The sequence below is a fragment of the Mauremys mutica genome, chromosome 8 (genome assembly GCF_020497125.1).
Source record: "Mauremys mutica isolate MM-2020 ecotype Southern chromosome 8, ASM2049712v1, whole genome shotgun sequence".
NCBI lineage: Eukaryota > Metazoa > Chordata > Testudines > Geoemydidae > Mauremys > Mauremys mutica.
The window spans coordinates 98,915,956-98,937,246 of NC_059079.1; the positions used below are offsets into that span (position 1 = coordinate 98,915,956).

The window sequence follows — 21,291 nt, forward strand, 5'->3', positions numbered from 1 at the left end:
CTGGGAATGCTTTGAATTTTTCATCCCCAGAAGCTCTTGATACAATCTGCTGCGTAAACAGATTATTTATAGCCTTTGTAACTCAGGTGGCTGATTTAAGAGAGAATATCAAAGAAAGATGAATGTACAGAAGTTGGATTTTGTGCTAGCCCATTGCAAATATAACCGTAGTTTTACTTTCTTTGACTACTCTCCAAACATGGTCTTTGTCGTGTTTAGGGTAACATTGCATAACTATGTGCAGTACTTGTGGACTGAGATATGGAAGTACAAGTGTCACTCTAGCAACTTTTATATTGGCAGAAAGTCCAAATAATTTAGGCCTGCTCATACTACCACTGAAAGAGAGGTTTGTTGTTACAGAAGCAGATTCTTAACCCTTAGGAAAACTGGCCAGTTCCCAGGGGGATTCAGGGTGGGCAATAGGTAATTTAAAGGGCTTTAGGGCACCATAGTAGAGATGAAGCTAGGTCTGTTTCTGCTGGAAGGAGGGGCTAGCTGAGGCCTCCTACTTGAAGGGAATCCCATTCTTCCTTCCCCTCCCCTTCTTGGGGATACTCCCTCTCCTCAGCCAACCTTCTGTGAGATGCCTTTCCTTCCACCAACCTAGCAGGGGAAAAGTGGCACTGGTCTGCAGCAGCGAGCAAGGTTGGGGCTGGACATTTCTTTACATGGAATGTGGATCAGCTCTGGGAGGAAAAACAGGATGATTGCTGAGAGCAGGTAGGTGCTGTTTGGGGGTGAGAGGAAATGAGGATGGGTACTGTTCAAGTGGTCATGACAGGGATAGAAAGATAAGGAAGTCCTCATTTTTCAGAGGGAAGGATGAAATGGGGTGAAGGGCCGAAGACAAGTATCTACCACCTCAGTGTACTTGTTCTTAGCCTAAGAAAATTAGGGTGCTGAGTGGGGACAGCAGCTTTTCTTGGCTTGGGTAAATAGAGTTCATTACAACTTCCCCTCTCTGGCTGTCAAGTATCAGAGGGGTAACCGTGTTAGTCTGGATCTGTAAAAGCAGCAAAGAGTCTTGTGGCACCTTATAGACTAATAGACGTTTTGGAGCATGAGCTTTCGTGGGTGAATACCCACTTCGTCTGGCTGGTGCAGTGAGAGCTTCCCTTCCTCTGTCTACTGTAACTACTATTTCTCTCCCCGCTTGGCTGCGAGATCACTGCTCACAGTTGCTTGAAATTGATATTTCTGAATTATAAGATGCGCATTAGTACAATGGTGATGGTTTTCAATCTTTCGACATCTTGTATTAAAGGAACAGTAATTTGAAAGGATGTAGAATAAAGATCTTTAATTTTGTCCCATTTCAAAGTCCTTCCCTGTTGCTAGTCTAAACTCACTGTATCAACTTTAGTAACTTTTCAGCTGTAACTTTCTACATTGCTACTGAAGCATGAAAAAAGGGAAAATATATGATTATAACAAAAACCATGATTTTTGAAAAAGGTGGTCACATGACTGTTAAATAATGCTGACCTCCTCTAGTGGAAAAATAATAAATATACTCGACTGCAGGTTTCCCTTCTGATAAGCCTGGTGCAAGAGTGAGTAAATTAGGCAGAAACCTATGGGATCTCCAGGGAAGAATATTTTTGGGAAGCAACATATTCAGTTTCCAAAGTCCAGGACACACACTGTCTAGGTAGTTCTGCAACTCAAAGGTAAGCAGAACACTAGCCACTTAATAAGAAAGTGAGTGCAAATGATACAAATTAAAAAGTGCATTTATTTACAAAAAGCTGTGTGTGAAAGATGGCTGCTACTCCTTAATTTTCTTTCACTACCATGAGCATTACTCCTTAATAAAGAGTCTGCAACGCAATTGGGGAAATGCATACAAAGGGTACGTCCATACTACCCGTCCGGGTCGGCGGGTAGCGATCGACTTCTCGGAGTTCGATATATTGAACTCCGAATGCGCTCCCGTTGACTCTGGAACTCCACCACCGTGAACGGCGGTGGCGGAGTCGATGGGGGAGCCGCGGACTTCGATCCCGCGCCGTGAGGACGGGTAAGTACTTCGAACTAAGGTACTTCGAGTTCAGCTACGCTATTCGCGTAGCTGAACTTGTGTAGCTGAACTTGTGTACCTTAGTTCAAACCCCCCCCTCCCCCCAGTGTAGACCAGGCCAAAGTAATAAACTTGTAAAACACTTAGGGCCCAATCCTGCAATTGTTCTTAACATACAGCTCCCACTCCTGGGAGGTATGCATGCAGGATATCTCTAAGTGTCAAGTGGTTTAGAATAGATTCTCTGCATCCATACGTTTAAATGCTGGTTAGATTTACATCCTTAATTCTTAAAGGTAGATAAAAGCATCATGCCATGTATGTATATACACACTAGATAGTGTGATTTCATTGGTACTATTAATGTATCTAAAGTTACTTGTGTGCGTAAATAGTTACAAGATCAGAGCCATAGTTTGTAAATACTTCAGGATGAAAAGAATGATGGTGTAAAATATATAGTGATGGTCAGCCTGCTCTATTAGCTGCGTATTTTTACTGTATTGCTTAGAACCTGCCTTACTGTAGGAGTGAGAATAGGAATCAGGGGACATCAGGTTATTACCACTTATTACCTTCACTGTCAGACCTAGATGTCATAGGCCACGTTTTCAGAATTTTAAGATGTTTAAAAATAAAACTGCCAAAGAAAAGATTTTTCCTCTTTTGGGTCTGCAGCTGCCACCCTCAACAGAGCCCAACACTGGTCCCAGAAATGGGTTAATCAGTTATGCTGGTGAAAAAGGACTGCATAAATCTCCCTGCTTCCAGAAATGTGAAAGATACCGCTATTTGCCCATTTAAAACAAAACTTTAAAAGCATGATGTCTAAATTTGACATACTTAAGTCACCTGTTCTTTTGTTGTGTTTTAAAGAGGGCTGAGCACCCACAACACTGACTTCAGTGCAGAGCCACTTTTATGTAGGGTGCCTAGATTTTTAAAAGTGACTAGTTTATTTTGAATAGCCCGACTCAAGGCACTTTGAAGGACCTGAATTCCAGAGGGGAGGTTCTCAACACTTAATAAATTTTTTTAAAGTTAAACACCCAAAAATCACTACTCACTTTTGACCATCTTCACCTAAGTATAGACACCCGAGTTTGAAAATTTTGCCTTTAAATTTTGTTTTAAAAGTCAAATGTGAGATTTTTTAAAAAAATGTTTCCAGCTTCTAAGGTTTTATAAATGATACTGTGTTAATGGAAAAGTATTTGAGTATCTCATTGGCCAAACTTATTCACGAGTTGTACTAAATACTTTCAAGAGACTTTGTACATTCATATTACGAAAAGCTTTCAGTGATCAGTCAGTCAGTGTTCTTGACTAGCTTCCACTTAATAAAACATTTCATGTCATGTGTGTTGCACTTGCAGTGATCTATGGTCCAACCCAGCCTCCACTGTCATTAACAAACAGGCTATGTACAGCTTTAGAATCAGAACTCCGGACCTTTAGTACCAAATGGGAGGACCAGCTTCCCTAACAGGGCAACCAGAGGAATTAGTACAGCAGCCTTAACATGCTGGCCAGTGCACAATAGGTGTGAAACTACACACTGTTAGCTACTGTATGAGGGGATATGAGTGTTTACATTTACTTTAACTTCTGGAAAATATGGGCACAGTGCAATACATTTACAGTATCCTAAGCAGAGTTTAGGCACATAGAGCAGCTGAGTGTAACCTTTGCTCAGAAAAGAGGCATTGTAAAAGAAACTGAAGCTGTACCTTTACAATGTAACTTTAAGCTTTTGCTGTCTGCCCAGCTTTTAGAGAGAGAACATGATACAAAGGGAAGAATTCTGCTGCCGAAACAGAGCTGAGAGGCTGAAAATCAGCTCTAGTTAATAAGTATAGAAACTCCTGAAAGCAAGCTGCAATAAACTAATTTAAGAGATATGCATGCTTTTTCAGAGTGCAGTTATCCTTCCACTTTAAACATGTTTTACAGCTCAGTATTTCATCCAAGTGTGGTTAGCAGTTGGCCAGAGCAGCAGTTCTCTGCTATATATTACGGATTTTCCTTTTATTGTCCCTGTGATACCCTTGTAAGTTGAAGCTGGTAGCTCATTCAAATTATTCAAAGCATTCTTGGAACTCTAGTAAATCTTAATAAACCAAACCTACTGTTTATTATTACACCCAGCTGAGCACTGCTGTATTAAACATGGGTGATGAGTAGTATAAAGAGGGCCTGGTAAAGCCCCATGGAGGGGCTAATGACATTTCCATTCATTGGAGATTTGAAATTTGTAAATGCTTCACTAATGCCTAGAATTTTTTTTCATTTTAGGTCACAACCGTTTTATTCCCACTAGCCCCTGCTTCCCTATTGTCTTGACATTGATCAGATTCTTAAACACAATAGAAAGATGTTAATCAGTTCCTACTGTTCTTGTTTTGTTCCTGTTACGATTGGGGGGAGGGGAGGGGTGGGTACCCGTGCCTTCACAAAATAGGTAAAATCAGAAGCTTGTTCCACTCAGCATTTTAACATTTCCTACATTGTTTCAATAGAACCTTCACTTACACCATGACTTTGATGCAATGTTATAAATGCAAGAGCATATGTATGTCAACTATTGCATTAAGAACACAAGATTGGGAGTCAGTAGATCTGGGTTCTGTTTCCAGCTTTGACACTGGCCCTCTCTGATGCTTGGTCTACACCAGGAACTTACACCAGCATAGCTCTCTTTCTCAGGGGTGTGAAAAATCTACACCTGTGACAGACATATCTATGCCACCCTAACCCCATGTAGACAGTGTTAGGTCAACAGAAGAATTCTTCCATCTACCTAGCTACCACCTCTCTGGGACATGGAGAATTTATGCCAACAGAACTCCTATCAACATAGGTAGTGTCTACACTGACGTGCTGCTGTGGTGCCACTGTAGTGGTTTAAATGTAGACAAATCCTGAGACCTTGATCAACTCACTTAATCCCCTCAGACCGAGTAGCTTAATTAGCTAATGTCTAAAGCACATTCAGAGCAACAGCTGGAAATCAAAAAAGCACAACATATCCTTCTAAAATGTCTGGTTAATACTGGCAAATCATGACACCTTAGTTGAGTTGAAAGTTTGCTATCCAAGACTGTGTATTTAACACAGCTGAAAAATACCTCAACCTCAGACTTAGGGTACAAGGTGTCAGCAAATTTGAGAGATTTTGTAACCTTTAGAACCAACAGGCTCTAGGTCATCTGTCCTCCCTCTCCCAAGCCACAGCACAACCCCCAGCCAGTGATCTATCCCTTCCCCACAAGGAAACTTGACCCTACACAACCAAATTCTAATATAGAATATTTTACACTGTTACCACACCTTCCATCAGAGAATCTCAAAGCACTTTACAAACATTAATGAATTAACCATTACGATCCCCTTGTCAGATGAGCAAGTACTATCTCCATTTGTGTCTCAGTTTCCCAATCTGTAAGAGACAGGAAGTGACTTTACCTAGTGCTACATGGCAACCTGGATCTCCTGACTTCAAGATCTGTGCTTCAGTCACAATGTCATCCTTCCACTCTCTCAGCCCAGCACAACCTTTGTGGACATGGACTACAGAGTCCAGCCTCATCAGCTGCCCCACACTATGCTGACTCAAGTCCAGTACATTTGCATGAAGTCCCTAGACACAGAAGCTCAGATATAGGGGGTAGTGGAGCCAGGACATTAACTTTTCTTTTAAATATGCATTTTGTAACTGTGTGTGTTGATTTAAAACATGAGTGTGAAAAAACATTGGCAATATCAACAGTTATTCTATGTAGAAGTGGTGCTACTAACACCAATACCCATGTACTCTGTATAAACTGATGTATTGTCTTCCCAAGTCTTCAGGCAGCCTGAACATGAAGTTTGAATTCTCATTTATGTCAGTGAGGTGTTGGCTCTGAAAACTACTACTAATTTAAATGTCAGCAGCTACTGCTGATCAAATGAGCAGAACAATTCAGCTAATGTGCTGATCCCAGAATCCCCAAACTGCCTCCTTTTGCAGTATCTAGATTTTAAAAGCCCTAACACTCCCTACCCCAACATGCAAAATCCTCCAGCTTCCCATTACGTCTATGATACAATTATAGATTGGTCAGTACAGTCTGTAGTATACTGAAAATGCAGGGACAGACAAAATAAATTGAATATCAAAACAACACAAGCTACTGTAGTGATTGTATTCATTTTTATATTTAATGCAATAAAACATTCATTCAGTTTTAAATGTCAATAAAGCTACTGCAGAATGTTCAGTCTGCTGTAGCACAAAACCCATTGTTTAGGTCCAGATCACAAAGGATCTTGACCTCATTTATGAAATGGCTACTGTAACTCCATGGTGATTAGAAAGGGCTTCCCAGAGAGGTAATTTATCAGTGGAGGCAATGCTTTTGGTAACTGATCTGATTATGGGTCTGGCACTTATGCTATTTAAGCCTCTGTTCAGATGAAACCTTCAGCATTTCCCCTGACATTTCCCAGAGATTACAAGATACATGTAAACAAATCTATGGCAATTGTTATTCATTTGGAAGATTACTAATTTAAAGCATTCTGGGGCCTTGATTCCAATGGGCTTTGGATCAGATCCTGCCAGAACAGCAGTAGATATGTTTTATCTAAATAAAGCTTCAAGAGAGGGAATTCACTTTACAGGAAAGGAACATGATTTTATTGCTAAAAATCAAGACAGTTATCCAGATTTCATGATTGAAATTTTCATTCTAGTGACTGAATGGACACAGTTATTAGGCCTTCTAAAAACTTTAAAAATGTGGCATAAAACACTTAAAAATAAAGACTTTTAAAAGAGAGAATATTCTGTGTTACTTTTAGACTCCTATGGTTCCCCTGCAGTAGAGAGAAACTCTGGGGAAGAGTGATGCAGGCATGCAAAGGGGAAAATCAGCTAATTGGGACATTTATCATCACCACAGACTCATCTAAGTTGCATATAGAAGGGAAAGAGCAGAGTAATGACCACTTTGTGCACCATGCCCTCCCTTTCCCGTTACACAGAAAGAAACCTGGGTAACAACAATATTAGTCAATGGTCAAAACAGCCTTATAACATCCCCTTACTTTCAACTGAGAGTGAAGTGTAAGCCCCTGCTTTCCTAAATGGGTGTGTGCTTTGAGGCAAGTATTCCCCATGGCCTCTAATCCTAAATTGGACTCATCGGTCATTAGACAGAATTGTACTCAAACAGAAGAGGGGATGCTGCAGCTCCCCAGCCCCTCTCCCCTCTTTTCTGGGAGTTATTACTCTTCCCTGTCTTCATGTGAAAGGGGAAAATACAGCCCATCATATCTTTTTCTTTGTTCTATGAATCAATGAGTTGTAAAAATTGTTTAAAAACCTGATTCTCTCATTTTAAAAAGCTTTGGAAGTGGATATCCATCATCATAGTGGCACAAAGTTTTAAAAAAAATCCTTTCCCTAGGGGTACAGCATAGGGAGTCCTTTTAGAAACAGTATGTTCAACTAACACTGGGTCCTCCACATAAACTGATCTTGTATCATGACAAAAATTTGAGACCTCTTCTTCGCAGGTACTAATGTTGATGCTAAAAATAAAGAGAAAACAAGTTATGTATTTGTAATATGGAAATGCTCATGGTAGTGAAAGCAAATGATACCTGAATTTTTACTCCAGTGAAATATTAGGTAGAAAGGAGATATGAGTACTTGATATGTTGCAACGGAAAATTCTGTAGAATACAGTTAGTATCTATTTCTTGTTATTCACAAGGCAGAGCATATTTAGTTTACATCTGCTGGCAATAATCGAAATACTTAAAATAAAATCTTACTCCTCAAACAGTTAGCAATACAGTTACTTGAATAGTTAGCTTGTTCTAAATTTAAAATAGCAAAACCCATAGAGCAATTTTCAAATTTGGCTGTAGTGCTGAATAAAGTAATTGTGGGATCTGAACTTCATTCATTTCTGAATGTAACCCTCTCCAACTGTAAAAATATGGCTGCCAAGAAAGTAAAACTAACAACCTGCTCAGCATTCTTTGGCACTGAATGAAAATTTACATTCTGTTTTAAACTACTTTTAAACAGCATGAACAACTCACACTGACTTTTACCTACATTAGCTTTAGAGGATTTCCTTAGCATAATAGAGTACAAGACTTACACAAAACCTACTTTATTACTTCCTAGTGTAACTTCTTGTAGAGTTTTCACGGAATAGTTTTATTTAATCCCCATTAAATAAGAATAAAAGTGCATCCATGTGCATGTGCACATGCGCGCACACACAGAGTTTGGTCTTGAAATTTCAAGTGATTTTGCAAGCAACTAGATTTTAATAATCCAAATTGTTTAGATTTGCATTTTAAATTAATGTTTAACTCCCTGTAAAGCCCAGAACTAACTTTGGGAGATAAAAGCTGACGTATTTTCAGCATAACCATGTAAAAATGTCATTTAATAAGATTTGGAATCCCCTCTTCACCTGCTTATATATCCAAAAAGTGTTAAACAACTAAGAGAACAAACAAATCATATCCATAATTTTAATGGCTGTCTTTTAAAATCCCAGTTATCTCACAGTAACTGCTCACTTAAGAGTTTGCTATCCTAGAAAATGATAAAAATACAGGAGATCTCCACTAATAATGACACCAAAAATGACCCCCATTTTCAGAATATAACAATTTGGAACCATTTTATTCATGAGAAGACACTTTTGGTGGTGTTAAATGAGGCAGTGTGAGAGTACAAAAAGTATTTAGAGTCATGATATTAATAGGCTTTGAATGTGGAAAATAAAGCTTCCAAAATCAACATGAAGGACAGCTGCATATCTACTTATGGCCTCTAAATGTTGTCTAAAAAAGTAGTAATTTCAATTGCTTCCCCTATTGGGAAGCTGTTACCATTATTTGTTTGTTTGTCTTTTCCTAAGGGGGGGTGTGGAAGAGAAAGAGAGAGAGAAGTTAAATTGAGTTAAAAAACCTGAGCCATAATTTAAATGTGGTGATTCAAACTCTGCCAGAAAACAACAGGCAGCTGTTTCTATGGCACAGAGGTTTATTAGTTTGTTTTGGGGTTTTAGTACTTGGTTGTCATAGTACTTTCATTTATAGCTCTACTTCTCATCTAGTTGTAAGAGAGATATACAAGCATTCCAGTTCACCCACAACCCAGCCAGATAAGACTAATGCCTTGATCTTGCAAACACCAGCATATATGCTTATCTTTAAGCACATAAGTAGTTTCTAAAGTCAATGGGACTATTTACATGCTTACAGCTAAGCAGATGCACTAGTGTTTCAGGATTGGGGCCTTAATCCTCTGGGAATTAGCTTCTCATCACAGTACTTTTTGGAGTACATAGCACTTGCAAAGCTGATGATACAATTCTTCCAGTGAAATACGTAAAAATGAAATTAGTGGTTTCCAATTAGCAGAATGGATAAAAAAATGCTTTTTAATAAATTGTAGAGATACATTTGACCAACATTTCCTTAGTAACTGAAACTGAAAAGCAAATATTGCAAATATGCTAGTAGGTCCACCACCAATATATAACTGATCCATGTGTAATATACTTCTGGGATGTTGTTATTAAGAACACTGTAAGAAGCACAAGAATGAGAGGAGAGAATTTTAGAGTAGTAAAGCAGAACTCTTAGGAACAAGTACTTGGCATACTTTTTTTGAGACTTATTGGTTCTGTACATCACACAAACCTGGAAATTTGACATTGTATCATCCCCACAAAGCAAGTTCTGAAATTCTAAACTGAATAGTTACCTTTTTCATTATTTCATCACGCGTAGTAAACTGTGGTACATCTTCAACTTCAATCCCCTCAGCCATTTCTATTACCTTGTCTAAAAGGTCTTTGCTGTAACTATAATAAAGATAAATGCCTGTGAAAAATTACTAATCCCACATTACGAAACTGCAGTGCACTGTATTATAAAACTAACCCTCAAATGTCTCAATATGGCAAGGATGTATGTTCTGATCAGTTATGAAGCTGAATGAAACATTCATCTCTCAACCTGTGTAGGTCTATCAAAATTTAAATACATACAGTTTTTGTCCACAGGTGTTCCATACTAGTTCTGCAGCAGCACAGTATTGAAACCAAAGTTATACAACTTAATAACACCACCTTTTGCACATTTACAGACACAGCCATGCTGGTCATGGTTGTGGGTTTTAGATCAAAAGTTTTCCTGACAGTGTTCGCTTAACTTTGGGGTGCATATTGAAATTTGGATCCTACTAACACTGGCGCTCATAATGCAGTGCTAACTCAGCTGTATGCTAATCCAGTCACTTGGTGCTGCAATGTGTTGTTTTGCAATGTGATGCTCTCACTGTAGCTAGGCTAACCCGAGAGGCATTAACTCAATTTAACAAGGCAAGGATCACTAACAAACAGAAGTTTTTTTTTTAAACTTGGTGATAACTAATGCACGTGAGCTATCCCGAGGTAAACACATACTGAAGACACAAGGTGCGTTAGTTCTACAGCAAGATAAACTCTCCCCCGCCTGGGGCTGATCTCAGCAAGTTTGCCTTGATGTGGTAAAACTGAAGTGCCTTCGTGCTGTCTTCACTGTGCGTTTCCCTGGGGGTTGCTCACAGACGTTAGTTACCCCCAGGTAAACCTGCCCAACCCTTTTCAGCAGCGACGGAGACGTTCAGACCCAGGAGGCGCGCTGATGGCTGAAGAAGGGCGTGTACAGGGGTCTCTCCTTGTCCTAACCTAGCGTGTAGGGGAAGGAGAATGGCGGAGGCAGGATGGAGCAGCTGACCCTCTCCCAAGGACTCTCCACCTTAGCCCGGGGGTGGGTTCAGTGGGCTGCCTCTGCCAGCAGAGAGAGCTGGCTGCACTGGAGGGGGTGGGGGGAACCTGCCTCCAGCTCTCTACGGGTGCGGGATGGGTCACTAAATGGCCCGCACCTGCACCCGGGGTCGGATTCACTGCCCCCCCCCACCTGCAACCGGGGGGGGGGTGTTGGGGGCGGGGGCGGAGTCGCTGGCCCCCCACCTGCAGCCCAGGAAGAGGTGGTTGGCCCACACCATGGAGAGCGAGAGCAGATGGTCGATGCGGCCGGCGGGCCGTGGCGCTTCCCCCGCCCAGTCCGGGGGCAGGTTCCGCAGGATGAACTCGCGGCGGGCCTGCCAGTGCCTCTCGTTCTCCGAGTAGGAGCGGAACCGCTCGGGAAACTCGGCCTCTTCCACCTCCCCCACCATCCCGGCTACCACTGACCCACAATGCAGCGCGCACCGGAAGCGGCTACCACCGACCCCTGGAAGCGTCAGGCTAGAGCGGCCCACGCAAGTCCGCTCTGGCCTGCACCCTCGACTGCGCTGGAAGACCTCGGCGCGGGTGGCTGCGCTTTGCCGCAGCCGCCTCTGAGCAGCGGGGCGCAGAGCCCCTCCCCCACCCGGGCTCACGCGGCGGGCGGGGGGACGAGCCCCATTGCTGAGAGGCCCCCTGAGCCAGACATTGTATCTGGGCCCCCGGGCCGGAGCCGCTCGAGACCCGCGGACACTGACCCGGGAAAGCCGCCCCGCTAGTGGCCACCGGCAGGTCGGTGGCCGCTGCCCAGGCGGTGCCGGGAGCCGGGGAGCGGGAAGGCCCAGCCTAAGCTACCCCGGGACCGCTGCGAGCTGAATGCCCGGCCCGGGTGAGGGTCAGGCGCGGGGCTGGGGCCTACGCAGTCACCGGGCGGTGAGCGTCCCTCCGGGGGGCTCAGCAACAAAACCGAAAAGCCCGGCCCGGCCCTGCCCCGCTCCTCTGGTTTGACACCTGTCACGCCAGCCACTAACGTCAGGGGCAGGACTCCTGGTTTACGCGAGTGTGAGAGAATCAGGCCCAGCGATTAACGATGAATGGCCAGACTTCAGGGCAGAAGTAGATGAATAATAAGATGCCTTCAAGAATCCAGCTAGAGCTTGCCTTAAAAGCTAGACTAGTGACCTGGAATGAGGGTGACTAATGAAAGGGTAAAGTTTGCAGGTCACACACAATTATTTGGGTTGCTCTAAATCAATGGATCTCAACCTCTTTCCTATTGTGGGCCGCATATGCAATTTTCTATATGTTATGTGGGTCACATCCACACACACTGTATATATTCACACACTACCTGTTGGCCCTGAAGATGCCACGTGGACTGTAGATTTGGGCTGCAAGCAGCAGGCCGAGAACCACTGCTCCAAACTCAAAAATACTGTGAAGAATGTCAAGGCCCTACTAAAGCTAGGAGATTAGATGACATGTTGGCATATGAAATTCACTGCGGGCAAGTGCCTGGTGTGATGTATGTTGGGTGTTACAATTTGAACTATTTATACGTGTTGCTGGGTTCTGCATTAATTACTCAAGAAAAAAGCCTCTGTGTCACCATGGTTAGCTCATTAAAATGTTCAGTAGTGATCAAAAAGGGGTGGATAATGATGGAAAATATTTTAAGGACAATGTAAATTGATGGTGTGCTCTCATCTTGATTGTTGTGTCCAGTTCTAGACACTTCATTTTAAAACAATACATAGAAGTTGTCTAGAGAAGGGCAATACAAATTAAGAGGTTTGGAAAGTCTTCCAAAGGAGAAGCAATGGAAAAGGACTATTCAGTTAAGAGAGCAGATTAACGGGAGGTGACATGATAGTCTATAGAGGTATAGAAAATAATGCAGACCTGACCAAAACGTAAGTCCTGATGCTGCAAACACAAACGTGCTTACCCTCGCATTATGCTTAACTTTACTATTGTGAGCAGTCCCACCATTATTTCTCACAGTCCCTACTGGGATTACTGGTAAAGTTAAGCATATGCATAAGTATTTGCAGGATCAAGGCCTTAGGCAGTGGGATGTGATGAAATCACAGTTTGAGATGGCACATCCCTAGCTTCTTGTGGGAGCAGGGAGGTTTTGAAATAATAGTGAGTTCAATGTGTCAAACAAATAAAACTTTAGATATTTAGCAATTAGAAGCTCCCTAAAAAAACCTGACTGATCCATCAGAATGATACTTCGATAATCTGGGTATCATACAAATGCCTACTAGATAGGATTAGATACATAGATTTTAAAATATTTTTTGCATTGAGCCTGTAATTAAAGCAATTGAGGGACAGAGAGTGTAGTTCTTGACATGTGTCCAGTAAGAGGCAGCATAACCTTCTCATGACTGCTCCACTGTGGATTCAATACTTAAATTGTTATTGAATTGGTTAGGGCACCTGCCTGGGAGGTGGGAGACCCTGGTGCAGTTCCCCTGCTCCAATCACTCATTTGTCCACAGTGGTGAGCTTCAGTAAGAGAGATTGAGGAATATACATCAGCTCAGCATAATGTAACTCAGTGCTTAGAGCACTTTCCTGAGAGGTGGGAGGCCCCTGTTCAAATCCTTTCTCCCTCTCAGGCAGAGGGGGTAACTGAATGTGGGTCTCCCACATCCCAGGTGAGTGCTCTAACCACTGAGGTAAAAGTTATAAGGTGGGCATTCGGACCACCACCTCATCCTCCATCAGCTGGGTTTTGAATGGGACCCAATCTGGTAGGCAGCCTACTGGATTGGGCCTCACACTCAACGAATGCCTACCTTCTTGTGGTTTGTGAATTGCTCTGTGGAATAGGTGGGATATAGAAGTTTGGAAGCCCACTGGGAGGCAATAGTGCACGTGCTTCTCTCTAGGCATGGGGGCCAAGGGAATTTTTACTCTGAAAACTTAGGTGCCAAGTGAGTTTAGGCATTTCCAGGGTTTGACACGAGTTTTGTGGTTTGCAGTGGAGTTTAAAGCTGGGATTTAGGCACCTAAATCTCAGGTTTAGGCACCTAAATACCTTTATGAATCTCACCGTAAACTCCACAACATTTTAACTAGTTAAAGAAAAGTACGGTGGGAGGAAAAGGAGGAAGGAGCTAGACTCAGAAATAGGCAAGAATTAAATAAAAGGCCTTCCTCCCAAACATCCCCACTTCTCAAATCATTGTAAACGTAAAGGACAGAGCAGTTCTTTTAAAAACAATATATGCTGCACTATGAACTCCAGTCTGACTTCTCTTAGTGAAGATGGGTACTAGAGGTTTGGGGAAGGCTCTTTGAGCTGGATGTTATGGAATTTTGAAAAGCTCTAGCAAGTTTGGATACAAGTATTCAAGATGACATTCAAACTTTGGTCTATTCCCCCCCCCCCACCCTCCAGTGTTCCTCTTGCACCTTGAGTCTCTGTCAAATCAAAGTTATCATGAGCAGAGAACCCCCCCTCAACTTTAAATTATCTGTCATAACAGTTGTAATTAACATCAAAAGGTTATAGACATTGCTATATTCTCCAGAGATTTTCCATCATTCTTCTATGTTTCTGCAGTACTAATAAAGATTTTAAAACAGGCTATCTTCTGTGTTTAGAACTATCCTGCCAATGATAATTAATATTCCAGTTCCCCATGTCTGTGTCAATCACTTATTTATATTTGTGATAGTATGACATTTCTAAGTCAGATTCTGTGAAAGCTCTATCCTGTTTCAAAGTAAGAATAAGACTCTTAAAAATAAATTATGCTCTTCTGTGTCCCAGATGGGGCAAATTGTGCCTTTTCCTTCTGACCTTCTGGTTGCTCTTCCAACGTATGCAGAATGCTTTTTGCTGGCCAGTGAGAAGGCCAGTAAAATAAATAAAATACTTTTGTCAATTCCAGCATGGAATTTTACAGTCTAGAATTTGATAATGAATAATGAATTATTCCTGCCTATAAACACAGCAATGTCAAGAAGAGCTGTTGCATACAGGAGTTGGTGGGCTGGTGGGGCCACTGATTGGAATTCAGTCTACCTGGGGTTCTACTCTTGATGCAGTCACTAACTTCTGTGATCTTGGGCAAGTCACGTAACTGCTTCATGCCTCAGTTTCTCCATCTGTAAAATGGAGTAATGAATCTTAAACTCATGATGTTAAAGGGGTGTTAACTGTGTCTTGTCCAGTTTGAGTAACTGTGACAACTACCATCTTGGATGACACACTGGCCACTGGGGACCTGTAAAGTTAAAAGCATGAACTACTATATCTTGAGCTAAAGTGCTGTAGCTGATGCTGTAACATGCTCCTATCTTCTGTGGATTGGACACAGATGGGGACTTGTAAATACGCACACCAGTGAATTACATACTGCTTCCTCTGATTAAACAAAGCTCATCCTGAGCATATGAATAATTCAAATCTGATGTGATGTCTTCTATCTTGGTCAGTATGTCCACAAAACCATTCAAAAGTTCCATTAAGGGTTTTAGAAGCCTTACATTAGGTAATGAATGTTTTATTGACTTAATATTTCTTTTGTTTTCATTCAGATCTCATTGGGTATGGAGAGAAGACCATAGGGTTGGGACTGTGGCCAGAGTTCAATCATTCAAGCAGATGTCTGGTAAATGCTAAGTATTATTATTTGATATTATGGTGGGAGTAGAGTTGGGGGAGTTTAGACTTTGAAATACAGCCCTTTTCATATTTCTGGAGAGGCTGCCTTGTCTTTTGTTACTAAACATAAAAGAAAATAGAAATGCCATCTCTTTTGAATTAATTATGAGTGACACAGCTCTTGCTATTATCTGTTTACACATTACTGACCTTGTGATGTGCTGGTGAGAGATTTTCTTTAATCATCTCTAGCTTTCAGATTATGTCCAACTTCACTTAAAAAGGCTGCTTACTTTACTTGTTGAATGGGTCACTGCACCCTATTCAAGTGTTTTTATTGTGCTAGTTTCCCCTGAAACCCATTAACTATTTTGTAAACTGAACATTTGATGCTTGTGAAAGTTGCTTTATTGACATCCTTGGAGCCTGAAATTTATTGTCTACAGAGATCTTTAAAGTGATCTTGTGGAATTCAGGTATTTGTGGTTAAATGCTGTGGACCTCATGCTGTTCCTAAGTGAAATCTAAAGGAGTTTGCCAATGGGAAATTCAGTGAGAGTAAGAGCAAGACGTTTATTCACTGGGGAAGGACAGGAGTAGATAAGTCATATCTAGGTGAATTTGTTGTTGCTGTTTTTTCGTTTGCACGTGTGTGTTTTTGCTTGGCTTGTTCTGTAGTTTAAACAAAGAGAACAGAAGAGATTGAAAGCATTCAAATTAAGATGAATCTGCATGACACTTATTGCAGGGCAGTTCTTGAGGGAACAAATGCAGAGTCTTCTCTGTTTGATTTATGGCCAGTGTCTTTCCCTGAAGTGTCTGTGACATTTCAGGAGGCCACTGAATATCCCTCCTGGGTGCTAAAGGTCAGCAGTGATACAGTCACTACCTCTTTCTGAGAGTTGGGTGCCAGGTGATCTCAAGCAGGTAAGATCTCTAGTCAAGAAATGGATCCATAATTATGATGATTTCACCAGCTAGCTATCGGATAACACTGAATCTCCTGGCTTTTGGATAGATAATCAAGCTGGTCCTGGTAAAGCAGCTATGGTAATATCTGCAGTCTTCAGACTCCCTCACCCAGGCTACCACAGGTTATGTTTGGACATAGCTTCTGGCTCAACGCATATACAAAGCTGTGAGGATGGTTAGTAAGGAAAAATGGGATAAAGTATATAGGTTATGCAGATGATACTCAGCTGTATAACTCCATTGTAGATGAGTCAGTGTCTACAGGAGGTTGAGGTTTGGCTGAGGTCTAGCTAGCTGAGGTGTAATCCAGATAGGAGAGATGTTAGTAGGTTGGGGAAAGTCACAGAAAGAATTGGCTATAAATGAATCCTCCCTCAGTTAGTGAGGATTGAAGCTGGTATTTGTGAAACAGGTTTGCAATGGAGGGGTTTTGGTAGACCCGTTTTGCTGCTGAATGTGGTGAAGTGCTTAGTAAGAAGAATGTGACTTTTTGGTTTGGATGCATATTGTGCTACACCTATTTGTGGCTGTCATTGGTTCCCATGATGCTTTCAGGAAGGTGTTTTGTTGACTTCTCTATTTTAACCTGCTTGTGCAGCACCACAGACACTGGGTGGAAGGAGTGTGCTTTTGAAATATTGCTATAATTGTAAATTCTTTGTACATTTAGAAGCTTCTCTGAACAAATTTTACTGTTAATATGGTATACAGCCTCTAGTTCTGTAGTGACCAGAGTTCTTCCTTCACCATGATCTAAAAGTGAAAGTTCTGCTGTTACATGTGACCTTTGGGGGCCTTGCCTGTGTGTTTATGGCAGGGGTGGGCAAACTTTTTGGGCCGAGGGCAACATCTCGGTGGGGAAATTGTATGTAGGGCCAGGGCAGGGGGTTGAGGTGTGGGAAGGAGTGCGGGGTGTGGGAGGGGGTGTGTTGTGCAGAAGGGGGCTCAGGGATAGGGATTTGGGCAGAGGAGGGGTGTGTGGTGTATGAGGGGGCTCAGGGAAGGGGGTTGGGGTGCAGGAGGGAGCTGAGGGCAGGGGTGCAGGAGGGGTGCAGACTGTGGGAGGGAAGGGGGTTGGGGTGCAGGAGGGATGTGGGGTGCAGCAGGGGCTCAGGGCAGGGGGTTGGGTGCAGGAGGGGTGCAGGGTGTATGAGGGGGCTCAGGGCAAGGAGTTGGGGTGCAGGAGGGGTGCTTGAGAACATGAACGTGCAGGCAGGGGGCTTAGGGCAGGGAGTTGGGGGGTGGGGTACAGGAGGGGTTCGGGGTCTGGCCCGGCACCGCTTACCTCAAGCGGCTCCGGGGTGGCAGCGGTACACACTGGGGCCAGGGCAGGCTCCCTTCCTGCCCTGTCCCCGGCCCCATGCCGCTCCCGGAAGCGCTGCGGCCCCTGGGAGAGATGGGGGGGCAGAGAGCTCCACATGTGCTGCCCTTTCCGCACCTCCAGGTGCCTCCCCCAAAGCTCCCATTGGCCGTGGTTTCCCATTCCCCGCAATGGGAGCTGCCTGGGGCGGTACCTGGAGGCAACACGCAGAGCCCTCTACTCCCCTCCCCCGCCCGGGGGCCACAGGGACATGGTGCCAGCAGCACCACGGGCCATAGTTTGCCCACCTCTGGTTTATGGTTTAGCATAATAGATTTACGGTCCAATCCTAGAGTTCTTGCACAAGCAAAACTCCCATTGACTTTAATCAAGGCCTAAACATTGTATCATATGATGCTTGTAGCAGGGTCAGCTGCCTCCTGAGCACTCCCTCACAGCTAGAGGTCACTCTGCAGGACCCTGCTTCTGTTCCCCTCTCCAAGGCCCCCTACTACTTCACTCAGTCCAGAGGTAATTAAAACATTCCTCTTCTGGGGGGCAATTTATTGAGTCCTTACACACTGGGCTTCCAGATCCCAACTCCAGTTCAGTGTGTTTCTCCACTTAGGTAGGGAGTCCCCAGCCCTACTTTCTAGACCTGGGTCACAATTCAGAATCACTCCCAGGCTTTACCTGGTTTGAATTAAGACTCCTGGCTCTGACTTCTTAATTCCCCTACTATCCAGGTCTTCCTTGTAGGAGCCAGTCCCTCTTCTATTTCCTGCTGCCTTTTATAGGGGAATCAGTTTTCATCCATCAGGCCCAATCAAGGTGGCACACAGATGGGCTGGAGCAGTGCCTTCAGTAATCAGCGTTGGCTGGCCCCAGGGCTCTAGCTCTTAAGTGGGAATCCATCCAGTTACAATACTGAATATTGTTCTTCTAATTGAGATTTTAAGGTGAAATCCTGGCTCCACTGAAGTCAATAGAATTGTTGCCATTGAGTGGGGCCAGGATTTTACCCATAATGAAGATCTTACTTTTTTTGGACCACTGTGAGATTTCTCTTGTTCCTTTTATAGTGCTTTTTGACATTCACTCCCTGAAGTAAAGGATGATTAGAAATTATAATTTCATAGTCACTTTTAAAATATTTTCCCCTTGAGGACCTTCTAAAATGACTCCTACGGGAAATTCTTCATTTAGATTTTGCTATTTATGTATAAACAAATCTGAATGTGGTTAGGCTTTGAATGTTCTGGATTGCTTGCTGTTTTCTTTGTAGATGTATGAGTCTAGAGAGAGAACATGACTTTAATTTAAAATGGAGCTAGACTTTACTATCGCAGGGGACTTCTTGTTGTAGCTGTCTCCCTCGACACGTGTGCATTAGTAATATCAATAGGATCAAAGAGTTCTGATTATTGCAGTTTTACAGCAGGCTGGAACCTAGTTTTCAGTGTCTGACACTCGGTTCCCTCACTCCTTGTTTCATAGCGAGGCCAAAATCCTGTTCACATTTTAGTTTATTATTACTATTTTAATATTTTATTTTATTACCATAGTGCCTATGAGCTTTAGTCATGGACCACTGTGTTATGTGCTATACAAACACAGAACAAAAAGATGAATCCTCCCCGACCAGGTCTAAAGAGTGAGGTGGCTATGAGGAGGAGTTCCTGGCTGCAGGTCTCTGGCCCCCCGTACGAGGTGCAGCAGGCAATCCAGGATCTCCCCTTTGAGAGTCAGTTTTTGTTTTCCTAGAAGACTGACCCTCATCTGCACAGCCTCAAAGACTCTCGAGCCACCTTGAAGTCCCTGGGCCTCCACACCCCTGCAACTCAATGGAGGCACTTTAGACCCCAGTTCCCTCAGAGAAATTATCAACCTCAGAGTAGGCAGGATGGGTCACATAGGAGAAATAGGAACTCAAGGAAGAGACCTCACCCCTCCTCTGGCCAGGGCTCTGGCCAGTCTAAACCCTCCTCAGGCCCAAAACTGGCCTTTTGAAGATGCGCCCGGGGCAAACACACCAGTGCAAAGGCTGGATCCATCCTGCCCTACCTTTTCGTCCCATCAGTCCCATTTCTACCATGCGTGGGCCCATATTATGTCAGACCTATGGGTACTCCGCACAGTAAAGAGGGGATATTCACTCCAATTCTCTGCCCTCCCGCCCTTCCACCCCCCATTCCCCATCCCTCTTCAGGGACCTTTCTCATGAGCAACTCCTCACACAGGAGGTGCAATCACTCCTTTTGCTGGGGGCAGTGGAAGAGGTTCCTCAGGAACAGAAGGGCAAGGGCTTCTATTCCCGGTATTTCCTAATACTGAAAGCCAAAGGCGGGCTCAGGCCCACCCTAGACCTGCAAGAGCTCAACAAGTTCATGAAGAAACTGAAGTTTCACATGGTCTCCTTGGCCTCCATCATCCCTTCCTTGGATCTAGGGGACTGGTATGCTGCCCTTGACTTGAAGGACGTGTACTTTCATATAGCAATCACGCAGTCCCACAGAAAATACCTCAGGTTTGTGGTGCACAACAACCACTTCCAGTTCACAGTCCTTCTGTTCGGCCTCTCACTGTGCCTCGAGTATTTACCAAATGCCTGGAATTCGTGACCGCATTTCTACGCAGGTGCCGGGTACAGGTGTTCCCATACGTTGATGACTGGCTGATCAAGGGCTGCTCCAGGGCTCAAGTGGAGGTGCAAGTTGGATTCATCATTGCAATGTTTGATGAACTGGGCCTTCTCCTGAATGTGGGGAAGTCAACTCTGTCCACAGTTCAGCGGATAGAGTTCATAGGGGCAGTGCTGGGCTCAATCCAGGCCAGGGAGTACCTACCGGAATTGAGGTTCCAGGCCCTGGGCGACATCATTCGGAGTCTCAGGCAGTTCGCCACCACCACAGCAAGGAATCGCCTCAAACTCCTGGGACACATGTCCGCTTGTACCTATGTGGTGCAACACACCAGGCTCAGACTTTGGCCGCTCCAGTCATGGCTAGCCTTAGTGTATCGTCTGGTTAGGGACAGGACAGGGTTGTGACATCACCTCACCTGATCCTCAACTCTTTTCTGTGATGGCTCTATCCATAGCTAGTGTCTGCAGGAGTCCCTTTCATCAGCCGCCAGCCGACTCTCTTGTTGGTTACGGACGCATTGGACTTGGGCTGGGGGGCGCACCTGGGAGACCTCAGGACACAAGGTCGCTGGTCTTAGATGGAGCTCACTCTCCACATCAACGTCAGGGAGCTGAGAGCGGTATGCCTAGCATGGCAGACTTTCCAAGCCCACTTAAGTGGGAGATGTGTATCAGTGATGACAGACAACCACGGCGATGTTCTATATCAACAAATAGGGGCATGCATGCCCCTCTCCCCTGTGCCAGGAAGCCCTCATGCTGTGGGAGGTTTGTATAGAGCAGTCAATACACCTACAAGCATCGTATCTCCCTGGGGTACAGAATGAGTTAGCGGACTATCTCAGCAGGTTGTTCCATGGCCACAAGTGATCCCTATGCCTAAACATTGCAAACTCCATTTTTCATCAGCTGGGCTTTCCTCAGGTAGACTCCTTT

General features: G+C 43.7%; 2 protein-coding genes across 3 annotated transcripts in view; one reads left to right on the top strand and one right to left on the bottom strand.

The window, feature by feature from the left end:
• Positions 1-6,203: 6,203 nt before the first annotated feature.
• CDKN2AIPNL (CDKN2A interacting protein N-terminal like) lies at positions 6,204-11,296 on the bottom strand. Its single transcript, XM_045026040.1, has 3 exons — positions 11,059-11,296; positions 9,807-9,906; positions 6,204-7,600 (listed from the first exon to the last, which is right to left on the bottom strand). Exons 1-3 carry the CDS (start codon positions 11,262-11,264, stop codon positions 7,589-7,591), a joined length of 318 nt encoding a protein of 105 aa, XP_044881975.1. The 5' UTR covers positions 11,265-11,296; the 3' UTR covers positions 6,204-7,588.
• A 65-nt stretch (positions 11,297-11,361) lies between these two features.
• JADE2 (jade family PHD finger 2) overlaps positions 11,362-21,291 on the top strand; it is a 210,528-nt gene continuing 200,598 nt past the window's right edge. Inside the window, exons 1-2 of one of the 2 annotated variants that reach the window (XM_045026036.1) lie at positions 11,362-11,604; positions 15,373-15,446. The gene's annotated coding sequence lies outside the window, so the exon portion shown is untranslated. Of the gene's footprint in view, positions 11,746-15,372; positions 15,447-21,291 lie in introns of both variants that reach the window. The other variant, XM_045026037.1, reaches the window with a different exon arrangement.